At 45.1% G+C, this 27,358-nt stretch overlaps 1 protein-coding gene across 1 annotated transcript in view; it reads right to left on the bottom strand.

Moving 5' to 3' along the window:
* The window catches only part of ISM1 (isthmin 1), a 31,717-nt gene extending 13,319 nt beyond the window's left edge, over positions 1–18,398 (bottom strand). The window contains exon 1 of the mRNA XM_081189140.1: positions 18,118–18,398. Within this exon, the coding sequence (XP_081045266.1) occupies positions 18,118–18,240 (123 nt within the window). The 5' untranslated portion in view covers positions 18,241–18,398. The remainder of the gene's footprint in view (positions 1–18,117) is intronic.
* Between the last annotated feature and the right edge of the window lie 8,960 nt (positions 18,399–27,358).

Here is a 27,358-nt window from a genome sequence, read left to right as displayed (position 1 = left end):
CTTGAAAGCATTTTGTCAACATGGCTCACAAGGAACAAGGATTTCACCAGAGATTCAGAGACCCAAAAACATCTTGTGCTTAAACAGATTGCCTCTCCCAGGATGAACCTTGCCTTTTCAAATATAACGCCTGCCCACTGCGTCCTCCTGGGGCTTTAACTTCTGACTGTAACAGAAGGGTGTTATATTTGAAAAAGCAAGGTCATCTGGGGAGAGGCAATCTATTTAAACAAAAGATGTTTGGGGCTCTTGTTTATAGAAGCAAATGCCCTGGGTGTCAAGGGAATTGCACCTGTGGTCTCTTTCCTTCATTTGTGAAAGTGTCGATGGCATTTGCCAGAGTTCAACTCAGAAACAATATTTGTGGGCTTGGTAATGCTCAAAAGGAGATGTGAGCATTCAAAGCCCCAAATTCTTCTCTGGTTGCTGTATGTCAATCATATGTTGTCAACTGCAAGTTGGTTTTCACTTTATGTGACAAAGGTGCTGAAAGTACATTTGTTGGGCCTTCCTGGGATATGTTCCCTCCAGGTGTGCCCACAAAAAGCATGTTTCCATCTTAGTGTTTGCTGCTCCAGGCACCCAGTTTATGCTGCAAGCACCCTTGCTACGTAGAATGAGAATTGTTTAGTGTTTTGAATGATACAGTCTGGAATACCCTATGCCAAAGGATAAATGGACATAAATCTGACCTCAGGAATCATGAGACAGAGAAACCAGTAGGAGAACACTTCAGTCTCCCAGGACATTCTATACAAGATCTCAAAGTAGCTGTCTTATTACAAAAGAATTTCAGAAATAGACTGGAAAGAGAAGTTGCTGTATTGCAACTTATTACCAAACTTAGAACCATGGAGAGACCTGGTCTGAATAGAGACATTGGATTCTTATCTCATTATACATGATAAAGTTATTTTTAGCCATCTCACCCCTTGCTTTTTCCTGTAAGACCAATTGAAGTCGTCAACAGGTTTACCACACCTATCTGCCAATCACCCACTCCCACCACCCTTCTGAGTAATACCCCTCTCCACCCTCTCACTATATATAAGGGTCTGGTGACTTCTGTTTCAGTGTATCTGAAGAAGTGTGCATGCACATGAAAGCTCATACCAATGACAAACTTAGTTGATCTCTAAGGTGCTACTGGAAGGATTTTGTTTTGTTTTGTTTCATTTTTTTTAATAATTTTTTTTATTGATTTTACATCATTTTTTAAACAATACAAACAGATAAAAAGACAAACAAACATGTATAATTTCATAAGCTTTTTTTCATAACCCTCATTTCTCGGACTCCCCCATACCTCCCCTTTTCTGCATCCCAATTTCCAAAGTTATTTCAGCAGCTTCTAAATAGTTTTATCAAATATGTGTCCTCTTAATTTTTTCTTCAACTTAGTCTTATGTCACTGTGATCCCTTTCTTTCTCAACACCTCGACATTTTAGCATTCATCAATTTTATAGTAGTTCTTAAGATAAATTTTAAACTTCTTCCAATCTTCTTCCGCCATCTCTTTCCTCTGATCACGGATTCTGCCAGTCATCTCAGCCTGTGTCATATAGTCCATCACTTTCATCTGCCATTCTTCCAAGGTGGGTAGATCTTGTGTCTTCCAATACTTTGCGATGAGTATTCTTGCTGCTGTCGTAGCATACAGAAAAAAAGTTCTATCTTTCTTCAACACCAGTTGGCCGACAATGCCCAAGAGAAAGGCCTCTGGTTTCTTAGGAAAGGTACATTTAAGTACTTTTTTCATTTCATTATATATCATTTCCCAGAAAGCCTTAATCTTTGGGCATGTCCACCAAAGGTGGTAGAAGGTACCTTCAGTTTCTTTACATTTCCAGCATTTATTGTCGGGCACGTGATAAATTTTTGCTAGCTTGACTGGGGTCATGTACCACCTGTAAATCATTTTCATAATATTTTCCTTTAAGGCATTACATGCCATAAATTTTATCCCGGTGTTCCACAACCATTCCCAGTCAACAAACATGATGTTATGACCAATGTCCTGTGCCCACTTAATCATAGCTGATTTTACTGTTTCATCTTGTGTATTCCATTTCAGCAGCAAATTATACATTCTTGACAGATTCTTAGTATTGGGTTCTAACAGTTCAGTTTCTAATTTTGATTTCTCCACCTGAAAGCCAATTTTCCTATCTTGTTTATACACCTCCATTATTTGATAATAATGGAGCCAATCTCGTACTTTGGGTTTCAATTTCTCATGACTCTGTAACTTCAGTTTATCTCCATCTTGTTCCAAGATTTCCCAATACTTTGGCCATTCGGCCTCCATATTGAGCTTTTTCAATGCCTTAGCCTCCAAGGGTGACAACCATCTAGGGGTTTTGTTTTCCAACAGATCTTTATATCTTATCCAAACATTATACAATGCTTTTCTGACAATATGATTTTTAAAGGCCCTATGCACTTTAATTTTATCATACCATAAATATGCATGCCAACCAAATACATTATTAAATCCTTCTAAATCCAAGATGTCTGTATTCTCGAGGAGCATCCACTCTTTCAAGCAGCATGTTTTGTTTTGTTTCAAGTCTGGAATAAGTAAAGCGTGGGAACTACCAGGAATGCTAATGGTTATTCAGAATAATTTCTGAAATCAAAACAACATTGTCTTTAATAAGCACCTGACTGTTTAAGGCCTAGAATTAGCTGGACTGTGAAACTAATAACATGCCTAGTTCTCAAATGTTGCTGACACTAAACTATCTGAACCGGTTAGTGTTTTCTTCTATGCTATGTAGCCTAAGCTGGTGGGTTTGAGAGGCCCGTGGGGTGAAAGAAATGTCTTGCTGCCTTTATGTAACTAGTAAAGCACCTAGTGTACAATGCAAGTTTCCACAGCACCTGGTTTATAATTAAAAAATGATAAGCGCAAGAGACTCCAGCCTGAAATTGTACAAAAACTATACGACAGATGCCGCACAATCTCTTCCTGCAAAAAGCAAGGAAGCATGCAGAAATAAAGTTCTGCTACACATTAGAAGCCTCTCTCTTTGAAACTAATGAATGCAGCTTCATTTCGACATTGTTCAAGCCCTAATACTCCTCTCGGCCTATGCGCTATTGTTACAACATCAAAGACCCACTGCTGGCTCAGATACAGTCAATATGAAAAGAGATGGCCCCCTAAATTTACTGCTTGACTGCGTTCTCTTTTAAACGGATAGCACCGTGGTCCTCTTTCAAAGAGGTATCGCAGACATAGATCTTCTTTATAGGACATCATGTACAATAAAGCAGAGCTATAACTTTGTAAAAAAGAGAAAGAAAGAAACTAACAACATGAAGCACCTTTAAAGAATCCCCATGAGGTAAACATTCCTTATAGAAATATCTCTGTGGTTACCAGTTTTTTAAATGCTTGGTACACTCTGGCCATAGTTCAAAGCTCTTTGATGATATATCATTGTTTAACTGACTAACTGAATTATATTTTAGCTAGGCTATAACTTCACATGTTTTACGCTCTGAAAATTATATATATTTAAACTTGATTGCCCCAAACATTAGGAATGTAGCAAAATGGCAATACTTCTCGCTGGGTTCTTCACCATAGATAGGTTCCCATAAATCTACCCACTTCAGAAAAAGATTTCTCCCTCCCCGCAAAATGAATGCTTGATTGCAACTTATCTATTTGAACTAAAAAAGAATAAATGCAGGGGGCGGGGGGAATCCACATCTCTATTAAAACTATTTTGTTTCCAGTCTTGAGTAGTGGATGTTTTGAAGGCTACTTGGTTCAAATAAAGCCTAAGATCAGTTACACATTATGCTGCCAGTACCTAAATCTCCATTCACTATGGGAAATTTAATCCATCCTTGTTACGGAGCTATTTTAGCATTTGCAGATGCTACAGCAATGTTAAAAATGGGGGCTATAACATGCTTCAAGGGCCATGGAAGAGGCACATGCAGGAACAGGAAAGCCAAGAAAAACAGGAAGAGGGTCCTACTCACCTCCATTAGCACCATGGAGTGTAGGCAGCTGTGCTGGTTCACTTGGGAAAAATAATTATCTAAAAATCACTCCATGAGGCCCAACTAAAATGGCACAAGGTAAGTGAGCAAGCATTCATCTTCTCCAGAGCTCTTCCATAAGCTGGATGTTATGCAAAGCGGGATGTGGGGGGAGATGGAAGAGCAATGGAGATATTACATTGCCATGATGTAAGAGTGAAGACAGGTGTAGCATTTCCAGGTGAGGTGGGCGTGGCTTTGCTGCCCTGTAGACAAGTGCATTTGAGTGCAGTAAATGGTACGGAAGGCACCACACTTAAGAGTGCCTGAGACAAATGAGAAACACACAATAGTATGATGTCTTGTCCTACCTTTGGGAAGAAAAGCTTGAGAAGAAAACCAACCAAAAAATCCCGAGAGAGCACCACCTTATAAAGAATAAGATACTACTTATAAAGAATAAGATACTACTCTTCTGCCCCGATGAACCAAATTTCATAGAATTCCTTAAAATTTAGTTTGTAGTAGTTTGTGCCTCAACAGCAGGATCATACAATAGACATTGGAACTGGCACATAGACAGCCAATTAAGCCCTAGATCTCCTTCAGCTAGACTGACTTGCTCAATAGAAATGGGAGCCTTGTTGTTCTAAAAATCACATAAACTGGACAAGCTAATTTTCTCCCAGGAGAAAGATGATTGTCCACAAGCTCAAATCCCTAACCTATTAGGCTATTAGCATTTACATTTACATAAGCATTTACTAGGACAGTAACACTATACCAATTTATACAATAATGTATGGGAATATCGTATATTGCTTTTTTGATATATTTTCATTTTTATATGTATCGTTGTGTGTTTTTTCCTCTTCTCACTTTTCCTTCTTTCCCCCCCGTATCACTTTATTTCTTTTAACTGAAATCACCTTAATAAAGTATAAATATTTTTAAAAGTGTATATCCCTAACCTGCAGGGGTGGCAGTCTAGTGGCAGGAGTGGTGAACAAGCGCGAGAAAGAGAGTGGGCTGCACAATTCACGATTCAGTTTTATAAGTGGGTTCCAATCTAAAAAGGACTTGTGATACTGTGATGCCCTTGAAACAATGTGCTGCTTGCACTAGTAAAAGTGCAATACTTTCCCAGTCAGAGCCAAATGTAGTCCTCAGAGAGGATATACGGATACATTGGCTCCAGAACAGAAGTGAATTGTAATTAATATGTGCAGCACATACTGCAGGGGCCCTCTCAAAACCTCTCCCGCTAAGACAGGAATAAACAAATACAAGTGGGGTGGGGGTTGTTTCTTCGGTAGGAAGACAGAGCTCAAACACAGATCCCCTCCAAATCTTCATCTATTGTTACAGTATTCAAATGCCATCCTAAGAGTTAAGCATTGATACCAGTCGCAAATAATACATGTAATGTCTAAACAAGATTTGCACAGGCCTTTCACATTCATGCAGCCCAAATAGCTTTAAAAGCATCTCCAAGTAAAACAATATGGGATGTCCATTGATCTAGCTGGTTCATATTTTGTTGGGAGGAGGAGAGTTTTGTGAAGCAACATGCAATGATATCTGTAGACATGAGTTTGAGCAAGGCATCCTTGGCTTAGCTGGCACATGAAAGAACTCCAGGAAAGGAAGTAATCTTCTAATTCTTCAGCACATGCAAAATAGCTGCAGGTTTACAGCAGGTGAAACCCACAAACAGGAAATACCCAAAATACCCCCTGGGTTTTGAGTCAGCTCCAGTATTTGCTTCCAGGCAACTCAATATGAAAAAGAGGAAAGAGTTTGATTATTTTTAAGAATATTTCTAAACCACCAGCTCATAAAATATATCAAGGTGATATACAATAAACCATTAAAACATGTGTTCTCTGCACACATACTCCACACAATTCCGCCCATGGATTCCACTCTTGAGGTTCATAAGAAACATTTTCTATTCTAATGTTGTTCTCAACAAAATCTACACAGGGGAACTTACATACTGGGTGGATGTGCCATTAATTTTCACATGCTACTACTCTAAAAATTAAACAGCTACATATATTAGCAATTTTGTTCAATGCTGTTAATACTAAAAACTGAAAGTAACCTATTGTGGCTTCATTCCAGGGAGGGCTAATTACTAAGGAAAGGATGCGAATTGGGAACATGACTTGCTATTCTCCAAGATACAACTTATCTACCTGCAGGGTTGAAATACTTTCCTTAATCTCTTGCAAATTGTTTCTTCCTTGGAAGTGTATCATTGCAGCCTTAGCCTTTGTGAAATGAAAGCAGGATATATACAGGGAAAGAAGAACAGGAAGAGGCCCCGGCAAACAATCTTAAAAAACAAAAGTGCTCTTTGTTTTAAAATATAATGTGCTTAGACCCTATTTTACAAAATGCCAAAACCCACAAAACAACAACTTTAAATGTTACCAGAAGATAGTCTGCATGTAGTTATGCATAAATGAAAAATTACCCATCAGTATTGCACAAAACTGCCAGTAGGGTAGAATAAACTTCCAAAAAGTGTTATTAGTCATCTGCTGTTTCTGAGATGTTTATACCTGAAATTGAAGTTGGGCTGTCATTTTCTGACTTCTTAGTCCAATACTTCTTCTTCTTCTTTTAAGCATCACTGGGCATGTTTGTGCTAGAGAGACGTTTTTAGGATTAATCATGACATTCCTGCATTGCTTGGCAGATCTTTGTGCCCTTGTTCCAAAGAAGCAGTCCGCTTGTTCTTGTAACAGAACGGCATCATGACACGACTTAGATCAGAAGTTTTAAGACATCGTACCTTCGTAGAACTCCTTTTGCGTCACCAAATAGTCTGCAGAACTCATCTACTGGAGAAGATCCTGGAAGCACCTGCCATCGCCCAAGTTAACAGGGAGCTCACTGCCCTATATAGTATGGATGGATGGGCAGTGGCAAGCAAGCTGACTTTAAGGATCCCTTGGCGAGCTTCCAAGGAACCTCCAGGTTCTCCTGCATGCAGCTCAAAAGCCACAGGTTTATATAATATGGCCATAACTAAGAGTAGCTTCAGAAGTTACTGAAGAAAAGGTACCGGGAGGATGAATAGTCAATTCCCCATTCAGCTCACAGTGCTTCTTATAGCTGATTTTGTCTGTAGATATGGATACAGTGATTGTACATTCAGCTGGCGGATCTTCACCACAAACAACTATGTCTGCTATAAGGCACTGAGAAAATGCACAGGAGTGCGCAACAGTTAGATTTTGGCATCAGAGGACAGGACCTCTTTTATAAAAAAGATCTTGTACATGCCTAGATGCTTCAGGCACGTAATAAATATTTTACATCATTAGAGCCTGCTCTAAATACCTCAAGGAACAGACCTCCAAAGCACGTCTCAGCTGATGAATTTCAAATGTTTGCAACCCATTGTCTTAATGGAAAACACAAGGAAGCGTGGGCGAGATCATTCCTTTGTGTTTCATGGAAACTGGCATGCCTCTGACTCTTCTGCCCTGGTGAGCCAGGTGGCCTTGGGTGAAGGACGTCTCAGTGGCCTGGCCTGAATGGCTTCCTACAGTAGAAAATAAGCGAGATCTCAGAGACTAATGGGTCTTGGCTCAATACTTCTGAGAAGGATAATGGTGAAGTTAAGGAGGAAGTAGACTAAGGCTAATCTAGTTGCAGCAACAGGAACAGAAGTTCTAGTATCCATTAGATTCAGCAAAGAAGTCCCATTCCTTTGGTTGGAGAGGAGAACTGCATTGCTAAATTCAGAAAAGTGCATATTTCCAAGGACGGGTGCGTTTTGGTTTGCATATTGTTTCACAAAGTGCAAATTAGGTAACTTCACCTAGAAATGAAAACTGAATCAAATTTCTCTCCAGACCTTCTAGAACCCTGCTGTGGTTCACAAGTCATATCACACTGCAATGGTTTCCCCCTGAGCAAGCATGATGTTTAAACCATTCCTCCCCAGAACTCTTTTGCTCCTTGGAAATAAAGGGCAAATTCTTATTAGAACCAACGAAGCTTTAGGTAAGCAGATATTGCTCATTAGGAAGAAGTCAGGCATGCTGAACAACAGTTATAAACTAGGATTGCAAACCTCAGGAATGGCTCCTCCTGTTTCCTGCCCTGCTGACAAATTCTCCTCTATTCCATCATCAGCCTTAAATGAGGTTGCGCTAACTAGGTCCCTCTTAACCAGGACATGCAGACACACTTCAGACTCTTCCATGAAGCTCTAAGTCAGTGATAACCATGGTTCCTTTGATGAAGGTACCATAATAAATCATAGTTGAGTGTTAGAAGGGAGGCAGGGGGAGGAATTCATGCTGGAGAGGTGAAGGACTGCTGAGGAACATGTGCCCATTCTGAAGGACTAGATAAAAATATGTATAGTTTTATTCTTTGTAGATGCAGAAAAACACTTGCATTCCTAAGAGACCTGAAGGTATCAGTCAAAACCTGCAACGTAATATAGTGGAACCTCGGTTGTCAAATGTAATCCATTCCAGAAGACTGTTCGACTTCCAAAACATTTGACAACTGAGGCACAATTGCCGGTCAGCAAAATCCATTGAAAAAATGGGGAAACACGCCTTGGAAGCCGTTCAACTTCTGAGGCACATTTGAAAATGGAAGCATTCACTTCTGGGCTGCTGGCGTTTGAAAGCCGAAACGTTCAACTTCCAAAGCATTCAACAACCAAGGTTCCACTGTACTTTTATTTGCTTCAAAGGCATAGTAGTGACAGTGTATACCTTTTAAAAAAAATAATTCAGCCTGCATCTCCTTAAAGAACAGGGCTTGAAAGAGGATGCGCTGTCATTGACTAAGCTTTCTGGTGAAACCAGAGCAGCGCACGGAAACGCCATTTACCTTCCTGCCGGAGCAGTACCTATTTATCTATTTGCACTTTGACTAGGTTGGCAGGATTCGAACCGCCAACCTTCCAATCAGCAAGTCCAAGGCTCAGTGGTTTACACCACAGCGCCACCCGTGTCCCATGTACAGGGATAGTGTCTGCCTAATGTCAACAGGTAGGGAGTTCCAAAGCACACACTAAAGGAACGACTCCTTACAAACTTGGAACAAGCTCTGTGTGGTGTGCAACTTCCACAGACTAAAGTGACTGAATCAGCACATATAAGGGCTCCATACTGTCCCAATTCCTGGGATTAAAATGGAGACTTGGCATTCCAGAACAGAACGCCCACTCACTCATCTGTCATTTGTGTGTCAGAATGCATCACTGGAGAACGAGCGAGGACATTTTTGTCCCTGGAATTCCAAACAGGGTGTGAGAGAACAAAATGTAGTAACAATTTATGCCAGGGTAGACTGGGTTGCCAGATATCCTTTTTCTTTTTTTTTAAAGGCAGGAATTCCTCAGTTATTGGTCATCGGGTGAGACTTTTGGGTGAGTCACCAAGACTGGCAGCTGTGGGTACTAGAGGCAAAATAGCAAAGATGCTTTGCAGGAGTTTCAGATGGGCCCCCAAAGTAGGTCAAAATTTTGTTGGTATTCACTGCCCGAGCTGGTTTAAGAGTAAGACTGCCCACCACACAAACCAGAATCAAGGCAGCTTTTTAAAAACCAGGTATATATAACTTGTACAAAAAGACATCTTTTTGATATTTATGTCTGGTTCTTCTAGCAGTAAAGTGGCAAATAAGAACTGGGGAAATGCCCATTTAGTGTTGGCTAAGAAGTTTTTTTAAAAAATGCCTCCCATGATTGCCCAAGTGTGCACTTTGTGTGTTTTTCTACTTCCTTGCTCTCTAGTCTCATTGCTTATTTACTTGGCTACCTGGTGTTTGAATCTGGCCACAATGAGCAAGTGGTGAGGAAAGGGAACAGGCTGCCACAGTGAGCACCCTCAAGCAGGGTGATAGGTTGCTGCCTAATAGATCCCTTTCCCCCAACCCTTTCAAAGTGGGGGGCATCATTTGGGCCCCGTAGGTTTCACCCTTCCCAATGCTAGACAGTAGGGATTGGTGATGGTGGCGAAGCTCCCTCAGCTCACAATTTGGAGGGCTGGCAAAGAGGGGCTTGGATGATATCCGATAATAGTTTTATTTGTTGTGTTTGCCATAATTGGTTTGAATGTTTATACAGTGGTGCCCCACAAGACGGAAAACCCGCTAGACGAAAGGGTTTTCCGTTTTGGAGGTGCTTCACAAAACGAATTTCCTATGGGCTTGCTTCGCAAGACGAAAATGTCTTGCGAGTTCCTGCAGGTTTTTTTCCCTTTCCCCCCCCTTTTCCCCAAGCCGCTAAGCCGCTTATCAGCTGATCCGCTAAGCCACTTAACAGCTGATCCGCTAAGCCGCTAAACCGCTTATCAGCTGATCCGCTAAGCCCGCTAAGCCGCTAATAGCGCTAATCCGCTAATGGGCTTGCCTCGCAAGACGAAAAAACCGCAAGATGAAGAGACTTGCGGAACGGATTCTTTTCGTCTTGCGAGGCACCACTGTATTGTGTTTGTAAGTCACTTTGGGTCACTACTGTGAGGAAAGTGGCAGAATAATAATAATAATAATAATAATAATAATAATAATAATAATAATATCATCCAGTTCTTGGAGCCCAGGTAGCATGTAATCTGTGCTATTTTTCTAGAAAAAGAGGTGCTGGAACTCACCATGAACACCTCCCTTGTTCTCTTATAACGGCCATAGCACCTACCTGTGAGGTGCCAAAACTGAGTTCCGGGTGAAAAAAAAGCCCTGCTCTTAATCGCATTTATGGTGCCCTGTACTTCCTTCTGGGTTTTGGGGCAAAATATTTTGTTTCGCAGGAACTTCAGAGTGGATTTGATCTGCATGTTTTCAGCTCAGCACTGGCTATGAAAGGAGAAAAGCAGCAGAGAGAGCCATAGAGTAGGGCTATGGCTTTATCATCAGAGGCCCTTTCTCTAGGTATTCCTGCTGCCAGAGCTTTAGCGGGTAGTGAGGACTAGGGAGAAGGACCTTTTCCTATGGTGGTACCTCAGCTTTGGGATACTTTCCTGGCATCTTGCCTAATAAGTTTTAGGTAAGACTATTTCAACTGCCCAGGCCTTAGAATTATTAGTTACCATGTTGCTGCTGGCTGAGAAATTTGTGGCTTGCTTGTTTCTTTGCTTTTTAAAACTGCTATTATTGTTTATGCCTTTGATTTTTGTAGCGACTGTATTTTAATTGTTGTTGTTACTGCTGTTCTGCCTGCTTTATCAGCTGCATTGAAAATCTGTATGATAAAATACGTACTTTTAAGTCGTCCCCCCCCCAGATAAATAGATGCTCAGCTTTTCTGAACAGATGGAGGGAGTTTGTGCTAAAGAGGGAGATGTCTTCACATTTTGTCAGTTGTATTGGATTCTATCCAACGGTGTCGCTCAGCTAACAGTAAGGCATCCATCACTAGGAAAGCAATTTCCAATGATTCCCCTCCTAAATGTGCTCCAGAGGATGGGGGGGGGGAGCCTCCAGAGCAGATTTAGGGAAGCACAGGGGCAACAGAGGAGGAATCACTGAAAATTGCTTTCCTTCTTCTGGTGACTGAAGCCTTCAGAGGAGAACAACTGTTGAATACAACCCATTGTTTTTAACTAATGATGTAAGCTACATAGAGAGGGCTCAGAGACAGAATAAAATAGTCCTATGAATATATATTTTTTCTAAAGTGTCTCATTAAGTGGTTGCATGTATTTTGTCTAAACAGAGATCCTACATTCTGTCCATTTGGTTAGGTCATCTTTACAGCCGTATTTTCTCCATAATTTGTATTTACATCACCATCACAATCTATTTCCTACGTTAAATCATCACTATACAAATGAGAGTTCTGACACTTTTAACGTCTCTTTATTTTTCTTCCAGTGCTCAGAAGAAGCCAGCCATGGGTGTGTTACATGCAAAGTCATAAACCATGTCAGAATTATATTCCTCAGGCGAAGAGAAAAGCACAAATATCTGTTCCTAGTATCCTCTTAATCTTCCTCTGTTGTGAAACTAGTAGCCTTAATAATAAATAATAATAATAATAATATATTTATACCCCACTCATCTGACTGGGTTTCCCCAGCCACTCTGGGCAGCTCCCAACAGAATATTAAAAACATGATAAAACATCAAACGTTAAAACTTCCCTAAACAGGGTTGCCTTCAGATGTCTTCTAAAAGTCAGATAGTTGTTTATTTCCTTGACATCTGATGGGGGGGGGGGCGTTCCGCAGGCCAGGTGCTACTACCGAGATTAACAAAAGTGATCCTATCTTTCCTACTCCGCCAACAGAGTGAGGCATCTACAGTTCTCAAACTGGGATGGATTGGAATAAAAAGATTTACTAGGAGTCATATTCTAGGAGTAGCCTCCTGGGATTCAGATATTAAGGTCCCCCCCCCCCAAGGTTCCTTCCACTTTTTGCATTTTGATTGTGGAGGCCAAATTTAAAGGACAGCCCCTCTGTTTCCCCTAGAGTTTTCTCATCCAGCAGCAGTTGCCCAGCAGGGCTAATATGAAAGTTGCCAAACATGCCTTGAAACACCAGTTGGCTGGTGATTTGCTGATTGAGATTATAACCTCATTTACTATGCAGTTATTTGGGAGTGAGCTCCATTGAACACAGGGGAGCTTACTTTTGAGCAATCATAACCCCATAAGCGATCATAACCTGAGAAGCATTGGGCTGCAAAAGTCAAGGCACTCCTGAGGTTGCAAACAATGACACTGTGGGCGCACCCTGAAAACAAGAAGCTCTGGAGCGTTTCTGAGCACCTGCCACCCCTTCGCACAACCCCTCAGAAATGCTGCAAGAGGTATGTAATCCCAAATGCTATGAAAACCAAACTGTTTGCAATAATAGATGCAGATATTTGCCAGCCAGCTAAAACCATCAGCCACTTGGTTTACTATTGTTTGTTTACAGCACATCCAATAAATCTCCTTTCCCATGCAATTTTTCTTCCTTTTTTTAAAGGAATAAGAACATAGGATAGATTTAAGAGAATTCAGAATCCTCCCTGGAAATATCAGAAAACTGGGAGCTAGCAAACATTTCAGAGGCCCCAAAGCATCAGTTTACTTGTGCTTTGAAATGTACAGCGGAGGCAGGTTGCTATAATTTTGGCTAGAGAATAAGTAAATTTGCAACTTATGTTTCCATCTGTTTAAATGCTTAGTGCGACATCTGATATACTCTTTGCCTTTAATGTCTGCAGGATTCTGCTCTCCCAAATCCCAGAGCTGCAAAATCAATTGAGTTAGGAAGTATATAACTTTGTATTGCTACACATGGCAGAATCTATGAAAAAGATCTACTGAAGCTCTTGCTCTGCAGTGTTTCTCAAATGCAGAAACTTAATTTAACAGATCGTTTTATGAGGAATGGTGAGATTTCATGAAATCAGCAGTCCATATACAAACACATAAGCCGCTGTTAAACAGAATCTGCCTTTTGCCTTATTTTTTTTTTTTAAACCCAGATAAGTCACTCCCACCCCCTCAATTCAGTAGCATATAAATAACTCCGCTGGGAATTAGTTTCACCTAGATTTTCATTTGCCCAGCTGTTTCCCTCATTATGTTACTGGCCTGTAAAGAGAGGCAAATTCAGGGTTATTCCAGTGGTACCAAATGCCTCATAAAACAACAACAAAATCCTTCTCAGATTTACTGTTCTGCAGAAGGCACTTCAGGGTCCCACAAGGAAAGAAAGCATTGTTCGTATAAAGAAAGCTATAGCTAGGCATCTTGAAGATATTGTTAGCAAGAGTGAAAGTTGTTCTGCAAGGACAGCCTACAAGAAATGGGCCAAATGATGGCTCTTGTCAGTCAGAACACAGTCCAGCGACCCTCCAGATGTTGCTGGACTACAGCTCCCATAATCCCTCACCACTGGCCATCCTGGCTGGGGCTTATGGGAGATGGAGTCAGCAGGTTCCGGCTTTGTTCTTACATCGCTCAAGCTCTCTCCTAACAAACCCTCTTTCTCTCTCTTCATTTTGGCCGTGGTGGTGAGGATTTTGTATCTGCTTGGCCTCCTTGGAGCAACTTTAGGCTGGACTAACAACAAGGAAGCAGCTTAAAATAGGAATTCAGCTGTTGGGCAGCCCAGTAGAACCCTCACTACGTGTCACCATTCCCCATATATTTCTTTCCCATGTGTCTTCACGCAGACGTGCATCCTAAATTTGGTTTCATGCTTTAAAGCTGCACTGAGGTTAAGCCCTCATGCCATTCAGCTATCTCAATCTCCTGTAAGCAGGCAGGGCTTTTACATCCTTACAAACAAGGGGAAGCTCCCATTTTAATACCCTAATTTCAAGTTGCAGCCATGCATGTTTAGATTAATAAGCACCCTCGCAGAAACACCAGTTGTGGAAACTATGCAGCCTTCTATTAAGAAGAAGCTGGGCGGGGGTGGAGAGAGAGAAAGGTACTTTCCCCCAATACGCAGGACGCAGCTGTCATTGTCCCAGCACATTATGCCGTTCTGAAGGCTGAAACTATGCAACAGAAATGTGGCCTTCCTGCATCCCATCTGCACAAACTCAGCCACACCTACCCGGAATTTGAAAAAAGCAAAATGAGGACAGCATTTATTGGTTTCAAAGGAGGGGCGAGATCAACCTGGATGGGGAGAACTTAAAACTTGCTTGCTCCTAGATGAAGCAGACATTATTACCGGTAGTTTAGAAAACACTGAATCGTCCACATGGTTTTTGAGGCTGGTTTTTAAAATGTCATAAACTATCCCGAAACTTTAAGGACTGGCAAGAAATCAAAATAGTAAAGTATCTGGGCTGTTCAATTTCCAAAATTCCCTATCCACAGATGTATGGAGAGACTATAATAAGAAGAGAGATTCTCACCACAGTATCTATGCAGCACCTGTCACTCTCACAGGTGACTCCTACTTCCTGCCCTGAAATCTTCAGATAAAGGGTGGTATACAAATCCGATAAATATAAATCAATTTTCCTTGGGCCATGCCAGCTTCTCCAGACCACATTTCTCACCAGCCCTGCTCTGTGCTCCTATAAGTGCTTTCGCCTGGCTGGAACCGTGAAAATGCCTTTTGCTTACGCGGATGGAGCCTCTGAACAGATGGAATGTGGTCTGCTGTACTGCTTTGCCCACCTTTGCCCCCTGGGCATGTCCACCAATGGCATGTGGCCCCTGGAAAGTTCCCCAAGAGGGAATGTGGCCCTTAACATCATGGCTAAAAATCTAACTACAAACCAGTTAGTCCCCATCTTGAATCTTACTACTGCCATGAATTTACTAGCTGGCCATAGGTTCTCATTCTCTCTCTCTCTCTGACAACTGAAACATGGCAACACCGGCCAACCTCACAGGGGTGTTGTAAGGAGGACAAGGTACTTTATTGGAAGCCCCCTGAACCCCCGTGCAGTAGAACTGTTAAACACTATCAGAAAATGCTAAGAAGCATTACTACAAATCCATGCACATGATAATTATCTTATCCCTACACACTGGTCCACTTTTCCACTCCATTCTTCCTTAGCATTTCCCACAATGTTTCCAGTTCAGTAGAGAGGAGGGGGTAGTTCTAGAATTTGGGATGGAGCACACCTGCTGTCACCCGGAATATTTGCAGGAATATTACTATTATTGTTGTGGGCAGAGGGATATATTCTATTCTTCAGACTCCCAAGTCCACACTGGTTTAGAGATGCTCATAGGACATGTGAAAAATAGACAGGCCTATCATACCTGGACTGGGAAAAGGACTTGGCAGGATGTGTGTTCATGCAAGTTTAAATACAACACAGGGGAAAGACAGGGAGATCTTTTGCAACATTCACTGGAGATGTGGGTGGGGAGGAGCATAGAGCACACCATGCTGGATAGCGGGCTGAAACAACCTCTCATGCAACAGTGTAATGGCGATTGATGTTTGAATGATGCAGCAAGTATTTTAAAGTGGTGCAGATGAATGGGTTGAGATCCGCTGCAGGATGCACAACATGTTGGGGCCAGCATGAGAAGATCAGGATCAAGACCTGGTGTCTCTGCTCCAGCAGGTAGGCTGTAAAAACTGGAGACCTAGTAAAAGAGGTAGGTCCTCAAAGCCTATGCATGTAGGTTCCATCCAGACCTTTGGAAGAACATGTGGAAGTCTGGAGCAGAGACCTCACACATGATCCCACTCCTCTTCATGCAGGCACTGAAAGAATGAAAGGAGCCAAATGTACAAGTTCTAAAGCAGAAATGGGGAACCTCCAGATCAGGGGTCAGCAACCTTTTTCAGCCGTGGTCCGGTCCACCGTCCCTCAGACCATGTGGTGGGCTGGACTATATTTTTTTGGGGGGGGGAAATGAATGAATTCCTATGCCCCACAAATAACCCAGAGATGCATTTTAAATAAAAGGACACATTCTACTCATGTAAAAACACGCTGATTCCCAGACCGTCCGCGGGCCGGATTGAGAAGGCGATTGGACCGCATCCGGTCCCCGGGCCTTAGTTTGCCTACCACTGCTCCAGATGATGAACCTCATCAGCACCAGCCAGCATGGCCAGTGGTCAGAGGTGCTGGGAGTTAAGAGTACAGCAAAATCTGGAGGACCAACCCCATCTTCTAAAACGATGGTGGAAATAGTCTGAAATCACACACTGGATACACTGCAAGGCAATTTTTTTCCAGGACTCCTGTTTGCTGTGTGCACTCGCTGCATTTCTGTTGCGCTGAGTTTTTAATCCCTGCTCACACAACGCTATCCAAACTGCCAAGTCCTTGAACCATTCCTAATTACCGTATTTTTCGCTCTATAAGACGCACCAGACCACAAGACGCACCTAGTTTTTGGAGGAGGAAAACAAGGAAAAAAATATTCTGAATCCCAGAAGCCAGAACAGCAAGAGGGATCGTTGTGCAGTGAAAGCAGCATTCCCTCTTGCTGTTCTGGCTTCTGGGATAGCTGCGCAGCCTGCATTCGCTCCATAAGACGCACACACATTTCCCCTTACTTTTTAGGAGGGAAAAAGTGAGTCTTATAGAGCAAAAAATACAGTATCTCTAGTCAAAGTGCGAACACTTAGCTGCCAGCGGGTGGGGGTGAAGGGGGGGCGGCAGCTTCTTTGTGCTCTAAAGCGGCAACATGAACACACCCTTAGTTAAGCCGAAATAACATAACTTATTGAAAAACACTAGCTTTGCATGAGGACGTTCTTGAGTTCAATCCCCAGGATCTCTAATTAAAAGGAGAAGCACAGAACACGCTTGTATTTCTTCGGAGGTTTGTTCCACCTGGCTCGGTATTGTTTATGTGGAGTGGCAGAGCCTCTCCGGGGTTTCAGGCAAGGGAAGGCATTCCCAGTCCTACCTGGAGATCCTGAGGACCGAATTTGGGAACTTTGGCATCCAGAGTGTGTGCTCCTCCAAGAAGACGAGAAGGGATGGGAAGACCTTTCTCCACCCAAGACAATGAAGAGCCAGTCCCAGTCCGGGGGAACCTAATAAGCTGCCTTATACTGCGTCACGACCACTGGATCCATCTAGCTTAGCACTGGTTATACACTGACTGGCAGCAGTTCTCCTGGTTTTCAGGGGGGGGGGGGCATCCCAACCATTGCCAGGGGCTGAACCTGCGCCCTCCTGCATGCAAAGCAGATGCTCTGTCATTGAGCCACAGCCCTTCTTCTCCCTGCAGTGTTTCTCAGATTTGATCCTCAGTTGTTGTGGGACTACAACTCCCATCATCCCTGACCACTGATCCTACTTGCTTGGGATTATAGTTGTAGTCCAATAACAGCTTGGGAACCAGGTGAGAGAAACACTAACTGAACTAACAACCTGATAGCTCCGGTTGATAGAACACGAGACTCTTAATCTCAGGGTTGTAGGTTCGAGTTCCACACTGGGTGAAAGATTGCAGGGGGTTGGACTAGATGACCCCCGGGGTGCCTTCTATGAGCAACTTCATGCACCGATATATGCAGCGATCCCAGTGGGTGGAAGTAAAAGAAGAGAGCGGGGTAGGGGAGCGAATTAACAGAGTGGCTAGCAGAGGGACCCCTCGGTTCCTTGGTAACTCCTCTCCCTTCCCACCCCAGAATGAAAACCCCCAACTTTCGCCGGTAACGGCGGAGGCTGCTGCAAGGGTGCTGGCTCACCGGTTGGCGCTGGCTGTGGTTTCCCGTGGCGGCGTCGGGCTCGCTGCCCCGCAGCACCGTGATGTGCAAGGTGAGCAGGAGGAGTCCCAGCAGCAGGAGTAGCTCGGCCGCCAGGCGCACCATCCTCTTGCAGCGGGCGGCTTTAGGGCTCCGCGACGGCACAGCAGCGGCAGCAGCGAGAGGAGGAGCCGCGGCGGCAGGAGCAGCAGGAGCCCCGGCCGCGCCGGCGGCGTCTAGTGGGGCAGCAGCCGGATTCCCTGCGCCGCTCTCGGGATCAACCGGGCCGGCAGACGACGACGACGGGGAGCAGGAGGAGGAGGAGCCGCTGCTGCTGCTGCAGCCCGCGCCGCTGCCGCACCGCCACCACCCCGGCGGAGCCACTTCGGGGCGGGAGGCGGCTTCCGAGGCGGCGGCGCGAGGAGGCTGCGGGCGCCCGCCCGACGGCAGCGGGGCCGTGGCAGGGAGCGGGTCCGGCTGCAGGGGGCGCTGCTCTCGCTGCTCCTCCGGCAGCCCGGCGCCCGCATGGGGTCGCGCCCGCCGGCAGGAGCGCACCGGGAGGCAGCTGCCGCCGGCCTCTCGCCCGCCCACCGCCGCCTCGTCGGGCCCCGAGCGCGCTTCCGAAGCTGCCGGAGCGGCGGCGGGGCAGCCCTCGTGGCGCAGCGCAGCCGAGAGCCGTCGGCGCTGCGCCTGCGGACGACGAAGGCGAGGAGGTGGAGAGGGAGCGCGCCTTGCGCTGGAGGTGCCCGGCCTGCCTTCGAAGGCAGCATGCGAGGCGGGGGCGGCGTCCGCCCCTGCTGGCGGCCGGAGGGAGCGCCCCGCTCGGAGGGCTCTCCTCTCTCGTCTCTAGCTCGGGCTACTGCTGCCCCCAAGGCCGGGAAAGGCGACTTCTCCTCCTCTCTCCAGCCACCCAGATGCTCCCCGCCCGTGCCCACCACCGGGCGCCTTCGCAGGGGCGCCTACGGGGGTCTCCAGCCCACCCGAGGGCTCCCGGGACGGTCGGCGGGCGCCTGTTTTCTTCAGCCCATGAGCCGGGCTGGGCTGGGTGCTGTCAGAGGGGTGCGGGTGGGGGCTGCTCCGGGCTTCTGCGCGTCTTGCAGGCTAAAGGTCCTCCCCGGGGTCTTCGGCGTGGCTCCTGAACCTCTTCCCTTCCTGGGGGAAAAATCCTCTCGGAGGGGAACCAGGAAACGTCCAAGTCTTTGAGGGGCGCCTCGCTGGAGAACTTGTTCCCGGTGCTAAGACGGCAACGGCGGAGAGTTTGTGTGCGAATCCCCCCGTCTGCTGGCCGGTGTGTCTCCGCTTGCAAGAGACTGTCTCTCTTCCCCGTCCCGCCAGGCTTTCTCATTGCGTGGGTCTCATGCTTTTATACCGCGCTCTTTCCCTCCTCTGCATGGCTGCTGTCTCTCTCCCTCCCCAACCCCCCCTCCTCGTAAAGTTTTATTTCTTCTGATCTCGTCAGAGCAGCTTCTCCCCCCCCCCTTGCTTAACTCCCTGTTGCTGTTTACTTGCCCCTAACTGCCAACTTGGATAATTACAGGCCAGTACAGCAGCGGACACCGATGCCCTAGTAGGTTTCCTGTATTTCATGAAGTAGGTTGTTGCCTGTGGACAGAAGACCCCGGACCAAGCAAACCATGTCATACGGAACTAGACACTCTATGTCGGCTTTGGACATCAGAAAACACAGGTTTTTGTTGAGCATTCATTCTGATAGGTTTGCAGGGCGGTGGCAATGTTAGATAATGTTGCCTCAAAGCAACCTTAGCCCACACTTTTGCCCTGCATTTTCTCTTCACTCCTTCTTGCAAAAGGCTCACATTTGGGGGAAGTGGGTTTGCTGCCCCAGATTGAATCCCACATGAAAACAATGACAGCCTGGAAATGCCTTATGGGTGCTTGGAGACCAGAGTTTATTGTGGAATTGGCACTGCTTGTGTGTACAAGTTTTTCGCAGCATCCACATGACATCGGCTTCATCAAAATTGCCACCCCATATCTCCCCCTTCATTTAATCCAGATGCCCTCTTTCTTTCTTTCTCCTTGCGCAAATTCAGGTTGCTGAAAGGTCTTGTGCAACACACTTACTTCCCCAAAAGATTAGGCTTTTTGCAATAAAGAACAAAATGTGGAAAATGTGGGAGGGCACTTGATTTTGACGCATCATCTAACTTCCCCATAAACAAACCAGAAACCAGTTTTTCCCCAAGACATTTCTCCTTAAACAGTAACAATTCAGAATGGTCATGTTTACATCCCCTTTGTCTGACTCCATTAAATGTTAAGACCAAGCTCTTATTTCGCCTTTTGTTTTCTGAGAAAATACGATTTTCCCGAAATGACATGTCAACAGAAAGTTCAAGAGCTATTTACAGATGTACAAGTGAAAACCAAAGTCACTCAAATGACTTTGTACCCGTTTTAAGCGGGTTCAGGGAGGGCTTCTTCACACAAAATGTGGCCTCTGGTGGTTTCCACAGAAAGTGTGAAGAGACGGTAGGCACATAGGAATTTGCCTTGTCCATCTGCTCTGACTACCAGTAATTCCACATGGTTGGTCTCAGCCATGGTGCAGCTGGGTAGCTTGATGCCTTAGGTTTTTGGTCTTACAGGAGCTCATCTTTAGCCAGCCATGTGTATTACTTTTGTTGTGAATCACACAATTAACATATCTCCCTCCCCTACATCACCATTCCGTGCTTTACAGTTGCTTCTGCATTCCTCATGTATGTTAGAACACACACAAAGGAACACTCAGAACTTTTGCAGTTTTGGATTTTAAAGACTCACTTGAATCGCAGCACTATCATGACTACTGGAACAAAATGGAGTTTGCTTCTGTTGCCCTGATGCCAAAGGGAGAGTGGGAATGAGACCATTGTGGAGAGTGGGTTTTATTGTTGGCATTTGCCTGCTTCAAGAGACAGTGGATTGTGCCTCCGGGGATGAAACCAAACCGCTGGAGAATCACAGCGCCTGCTGTGGCTGCAGAGACCAGTAATTCATAGCTGCTGCCTCCTGCGTTGTTTTCACTGTGTTAGCAACATTGATGTAGCTCCCCAGGGCATAAGACTGGGCAGCGTGTAGGGAGGTCTTGGGCTGCCCATCCTTGCTGGTGTGGTCTAAAGGGAAGCAGAGCAATATGCTTGGCACCAGATTGGCTGCATGAGCTGCCAGAAGTACAAGGTGCTATCCAACTGCCTTTGGGACTCCACTCCGAATTTGCTGTCTTTCCTCTCAAATCTGTCCCATAAGGCCATGGGTGTGGGTTTTCCTTGGGGTTTACTCCCGAAGCCTTTATCATGACTGAGTATAGCCGCAAGGCAGCGAAGATTTAAGACCAGAGTTTTCCTTCTTCTAGGTGGGCTACTTTCACAGGTCGATGAGCCCCTTCCCCTCATTTCCCTCTATAGCATGTGCAGTTTCTACCTTGCTGACCAATAATGGAAGAGCGGGGTAGAAAAGAATAATATATATTTCAAAGTGAAAAATAAAAGGAGCTCCCTGCTCCTTTTAACTAGAGATGCCACTGCTGTGTGCGATATTGCACTTGTGCTCATCGCTATGGTCATCCCAGGATGTGTGTTCATCAGGCCAGATCTGGGATCAGAGAGAGCCGTGTGAGTTGCTTACATGTCTGCCTCACAGGTCAACCCTACAGATGCCCACTCAGAATGGAAATAAATACCGTTTAAGCCTGTGGGGTTTAATTCTGAGTAAATATGAACAGGATTAGGCTGCATGGGTGTGAATGGCACTGACAATGCGGCTATCAATCGCAGGCCAGGCTTTTTGAATCCTCATGGCACCAGCAGTAAATCTTTACTGCACTGTGGTACATAAGACCTGTAAGCCATTGAGATCACAGTGTATGTTACCGTTCCTTTGAAAGCTTTGATTTGGAGGAGTAAAAATAATCTACTTTGTGGTTAATATCTAACATGTTTAGATATTAATGTGAACCAGCAAATGCAGTTAGAGTTGACTGACTGAGTTAAGTTTTATAACAGAAACTACACATGGCTCCACTGGCAGCTTAAAAAGCATCTGTGATAGTTCTGAAAAGGACACAGGCCTAGAAAAACTCAATTGTATCCAAGCCCAATTCAAAGCATTGTGTCTTTTTTTTAAATGAATTTGAGGTTTAGGGATGAAGCTTCTGTAGTTCACTGATATAAACAACATCCAGAAAAAAGGTCAGTCAGTGGATTGACGTAGAATGAAACACAACGGACTGGCTACGAAACACCATTTTCCACTATTAGTTTTTGGAATCTGATTTGTTAAGCCACCGGGATCCAATCAATCACATACTTCCATGCCTTTTCAACCATTCTCAGACAGATCACCTTCAGAGAGCCGGCCACAGAGAGCCCAATTTAGTCCACTGGTAACCAGCCTGTGTCTTCTGAGGAGGGAGGGAAGGAGGCAGACAGGAGTGGAGCTGGATGGCTGGGGAGAGAACCCCATGTATCTGTGCTTGTGTGAATCTCTCTGTGTGTGTCTGTGAGTGACACAAAGAATATGAATTATACAAATATGGGTGATGGATGAATAAAGGAGAGACATGTTGAGGGTCTCAGAGGGAGGCTAGCTAGCTAGTGTGAGAGAGAAGAGAGAGGATGGATATATACAGTGCTTTTTCTAAAAAAATGTTTAGGGGTACTCTCATTTTCCTACTCATATTGAAATACTGCCGCTCAATGAGGCCAAACTTAGATTCAAAAATTGGTTAGGGGTTCTCCCCCAGAAAAAACACACTGGATATATGAGAGAGAGAGAGAGAGAGAGAGAGAGAGAGAGAGAGACTCTGTCCACTTTTCACTTTAGCCTTGCCCATGTTTTGCTTTGGGTCCCATCCATCACCAATATGCAGCCCCAGATCACCTTTCCCCAATTGAATACAACCCTCAAAAAGGCTTCCCACCTCTACTTTAGACTAGCAGCGGTTCTCAACCTGTGGGTCCTCATATGTTGTTGGACTACAACTCCCATCATCCCTGAGCTCTGGCCTTTCTAGCTAGGGGTGGTGGGAGTTGTAGTTCAACAACATCTGGGGACCCACAGGTCGAGAAAGGCTGGGCTAGAGCGTGGAACTTCTTAACATTGTGCAATGAAGCAAAAGAGCGAACTCCTGAATTTAGTGCCAAAGGGCTCCGAGATCATAGAACTGTAGAATTCTAGAGTTGTCCCATACAGGGATTGAACCTTCAACCTTGGCATTATGAGTGCCACAGTGTAGCCAACTGAGCTCTCCATAATTTTGTGGAGTGGCAAAATAGCTGTACTTTGGCCATGAAACAGACCATGCCAGAAAGGAACCCTTGAGGAAGGTCTTTTCTGAAAGTGTAAAAGGTAGGTTTTTTTGAGTTCTGGGGTGGGGAGGGGAAACAATTCGGTATGTGTTACGTTTTATTTTAAGGCTACAAATTGGTGGGCAAGGATGATGGAAAGAGCCTAATGCACACCAGCTTAAGTGACAGCATGGTGAAATAAAAAGAAAGAAACCTCACACATATGAGCTGCAGCTGGGTTCTGGGTAATGTAAGTTCACCATGATGCCATGATTGTTTTTTTTAAAAAATAAAATCTTTAATCCATCTGAGGCAGGCCTGTATTTGGCATGCACTTCCGGATGCAACATTAACTTTTATGTGTCAAGATGTTGTGCAACAGCAGTAAAGGAGCTGTAGAGCCCTACTGCTGGCAGCGACAAGCAGGCAGTTTGAAACGGGCTTCTCTTATGATTGGAAAAAGAATGACTTCACATTGTTTCAAAAGCATTATTGTTATTATATGCATATATGGGTTTTTTTTTTTTAAAGAGTTCTCTTGTAGATGCAGTGCCAGCGGCGTTGCAAGGTTGACTGGGGAGAAATGGAAAAGCACTTAGGCAACAAGACACAGCATAAACAGTCAAAGCCTTCTCTGTTGCCGATTGCGAAGCCCACACATGGTGGCTTTTGACTCAGAATCAAAAGCCACACACAAGATGAGTTCATTGACACAAATCGATGGACCAGAGACCGTTGTTTAAAGGAGTTGTGCCCCTTTGCTCCTGGCGTGTGGGGGTGGGGGGTGGGGACAACAACCACAAAACAAAACGAAAACCAAGAGACACTCCGCTTTAGTTTAGCTGATTCTTTGCAGCTGCAATCTGTGCCAGTAAAAGTGGAGTATTGGATTGAAGCGGTTTTGCAGTGAATACCAGGTTCAGGGATGAGTAAACGTCCCCTGCTGTAGCAGCCCTGATCCTCAATGGCTCTCTGCGGCTCCTGTTACTTTACTTATTTGTTTGAGCAGAGGAATCCCAAGCACAGGATCCAAAGACTTCCTTAACGTCACGTTTTGTTTGACTCTTAAACCAATGGGAGTAAAGGGATGAGGGGTCTGTTGCTCTCCAAATGCTGTGGGACTCCAATTCCCATCAGCTCCAGCAGGCATGTGCAATGGTCAGGGGTGATGGGACTTGTAGTCCAGCACCTTGGATTAAATTAAGATAAATCCACGTGTTCTAATGTCCCTGGTTACACTGCCTGTATTACTTTTGGACACACTAAGCTGTGAGCTTTCTAGATTAAAGAGGTTTGCGGATCTTTACACAGTTCATGCCGCCGCCATGATCAAAGCATGGTGTCAGATTATGGCTTCCTATGAAGCCACTGCTTAAACAAGGGACAACCAACCTGGTTCCTACCAACCCCCTGATGTTGTTGGACTCCAGCTCCCATCATTCCTCACTATTGACCATGCTGACTGAGGCTGATGGGAGGTAGAGTCCACTGACATTTGGAGGGCATCATATAGGCTACCCCTGTTTTAAACAAACCACAGTTTCCCCATTTTGGATGTTATAGGGAACAGTCATTTGTTTAAAAGCAAATGCCAAAGCTTCCTTGCTCAAAGCTGCAAAAGAGGGAAGACTATGGTGGGGGGCAAGCCACGGCCAGCTGCAGTTCATTCACAGAGTGGGGAAGTATGGTTTTCCATGACGTCTGAACTTGGCCATAGCCTGTAGCAACAAAATACCTGCAAATACAGCAGCTTGCTGCATCAGCAACCCACACCATCATTTCAGTGAAAGATACCTATTGAATATTCTTTCTGTGCAAAAATGTGATTCTTAATTAAGAGAGAGGCTGTGCTTATGTCACCACAAATATTTGCAGAGGATCTAGATCATGTTCATATATGTTATAACAACAACAACAACTTATTATTTAAAGCCTGCCCATCTGGCTGGGTTTCCCCAGCCACTCATATTTTGTGGTTTTATATTTTGAATTTGTTCTGTGAAGTGGCCTGAGACCTCTGGGTATACAGCGGTATATAAATTCTAAGAAGAAGGAGAAGAAGAAGTTTTGGTTTGTGTTCATATATTACTTGGGGGTGGGTGAGCAGGAACTGGTTTAAGTTAAAAGGTGGGAAGACATTCTCTTTGGATTAGAATAATAAAATTATACAAGCCAGCATGTCCTTCATTTGCAATTGTTCTATAATATGGCCTAGGTTAAATCTGGAGCCAGATGAAGTGAGGAAAGCATGAAGTAGTCAGGTGGACTGTACCAGTTGAGTTACAGATAGGTAGCCGTGTTGGTCTGCCATAGTCAAAATAAAAAAATTCCTTCTAGTAGCACCTTAAAGACCAACTAAGTTAGTTCTTGGTATGAGCTTTCGTGTGCATGCACACTTCTTCAGATACACTGAAACAGAAGTTGCCAGATCCTTCTATATAGTGAGAAGGTGGGGAGGGGTATTACTCAGAAGGGTGGTGGGAATGGGAATGGGAGATTGGGTGGCGCTGTGGTCTAAACCATTGGCCTCTTGTGCTTGATGATCGGAAGGTTAGCAGTTCAAATCCGCGCAATGGGGTGATCTCCCATTGCTCTATCCCAGCTTCTGCCAACTTAGCAGTTTGAAAGTTCACCACTTCAAGTAGATAAATAGGTACCACTGTGGTGGGAAGGTAAATGGCGTTTCCGTGCGCTCTGGTTTCCATCATGGTGTTCCTTTGCGCCAGAAGCGGTTTAGTCATGCTGGCCACATGACATGGAAAGCTGTCTGTGGACAAACACTGGCTCCCTTGACTTGAAAGCGAGATGAGTACCACACCCCATAGTCACCTTTGACTAAACTTAACCATCCAGGGGTCCTTTACCTTTACCTTTTTAAAATATACGCAAGGAGTTTTTAACATAATGCTGTTGAAATATGTGACATACTGTCAGGGGTTCAGGAGCAGAGGCAAGGGCAAGGGAGGAAACAGAGAGCGAGGGGGAGGAGGCAGAAGAAAAGATGAGTGATGACGACGACCCGAGATCTCCAAGTCTTTCCAGTGAATCGGAAGATTCACAGAAAGGAGCACCAGTGGCCAGGGCAAGGGGGGAGCCTAGGGGGACACCCCAGCAAGATAGAGCCAGAGGGGACTCAGAGGAGAGCAGTTGGAAATCGGGACCAGCGTCACCGCCAGAGAGCAGGGAAGAGGAAGGGAGCCAGGGATTAAGCGCTGGCAGCTCACAACAGGGGGGAGGGCATGAGTCAGGAGTGGCCACACCTCCATCGGGGAGCGAAGAAACGGTCAGACGGAAAGTGGAAGGTTGGGTGCGCGCGCCAAGTTCAAATGCACAGGAAAGTGACGCAGTAGGCAGCCCTGAAAGAGAGCCAGGTCCTAAAGCCCGGCGCAAGGAGACAGGAGGGTCCGGGGGGTCGGCGTCAGAAGAATCCAGGAAGGAAGAGACCCCGGGGGGCAGAGGGACCCAGAGGAGAACAGTCAGGCGGAAAAGGTGGAGCAGGGCTAGGATATTAAGTTGGTGCACAAAGGGCGGAGACTCAGACGGAGCTTCGCCGATCTAGCCATTAGACGTAGAGTTGCACGCAGCAGCTTGAGAATGGAAACTGTAACTCAATAAAGACTTTTACTTAATGATCGCTGGCTAGCGTGATCCTCTGTGAGCTAGGATCTGGAAGCAGCTCTGACAGTAAGCTCCGTCTCTTAATTGTGGGCATCTACAGCCTCGAGGTGAGGAGAGAAGCAGGTGCCTACTAGCGAGCTCACGAACGGCAGACGACATGACGGCTGAGCAGCAGATAGCGGAACTCAGAGAAGCAGTGTCACAACTGAATGCCGAGGCTCTCGCATCCAGGAAGAGAGAGGAGGAGGCAGCTGCCGCCTGCAGGGATCTCCAGGTCAGGTTGGACATGCTTACTAAGCAAGGGCAACTGACACCCAAACAGGAGGGAATTGGGT

Source organism: Podarcis bocagei, assembly GCF_964188305.1.
Source record: "Podarcis bocagei genome assembly, chromosome: 3".
Classification (NCBI taxonomy): domain Eukaryota; kingdom Metazoa; phylum Chordata; class Lepidosauria; order Squamata; family Lacertidae; genus Podarcis; species Podarcis bocagei.
The sequence above is the reverse complement of the archived record's forward strand: the minus strand, read 5'-3'. Positions and strand labels throughout refer to the sequence as shown.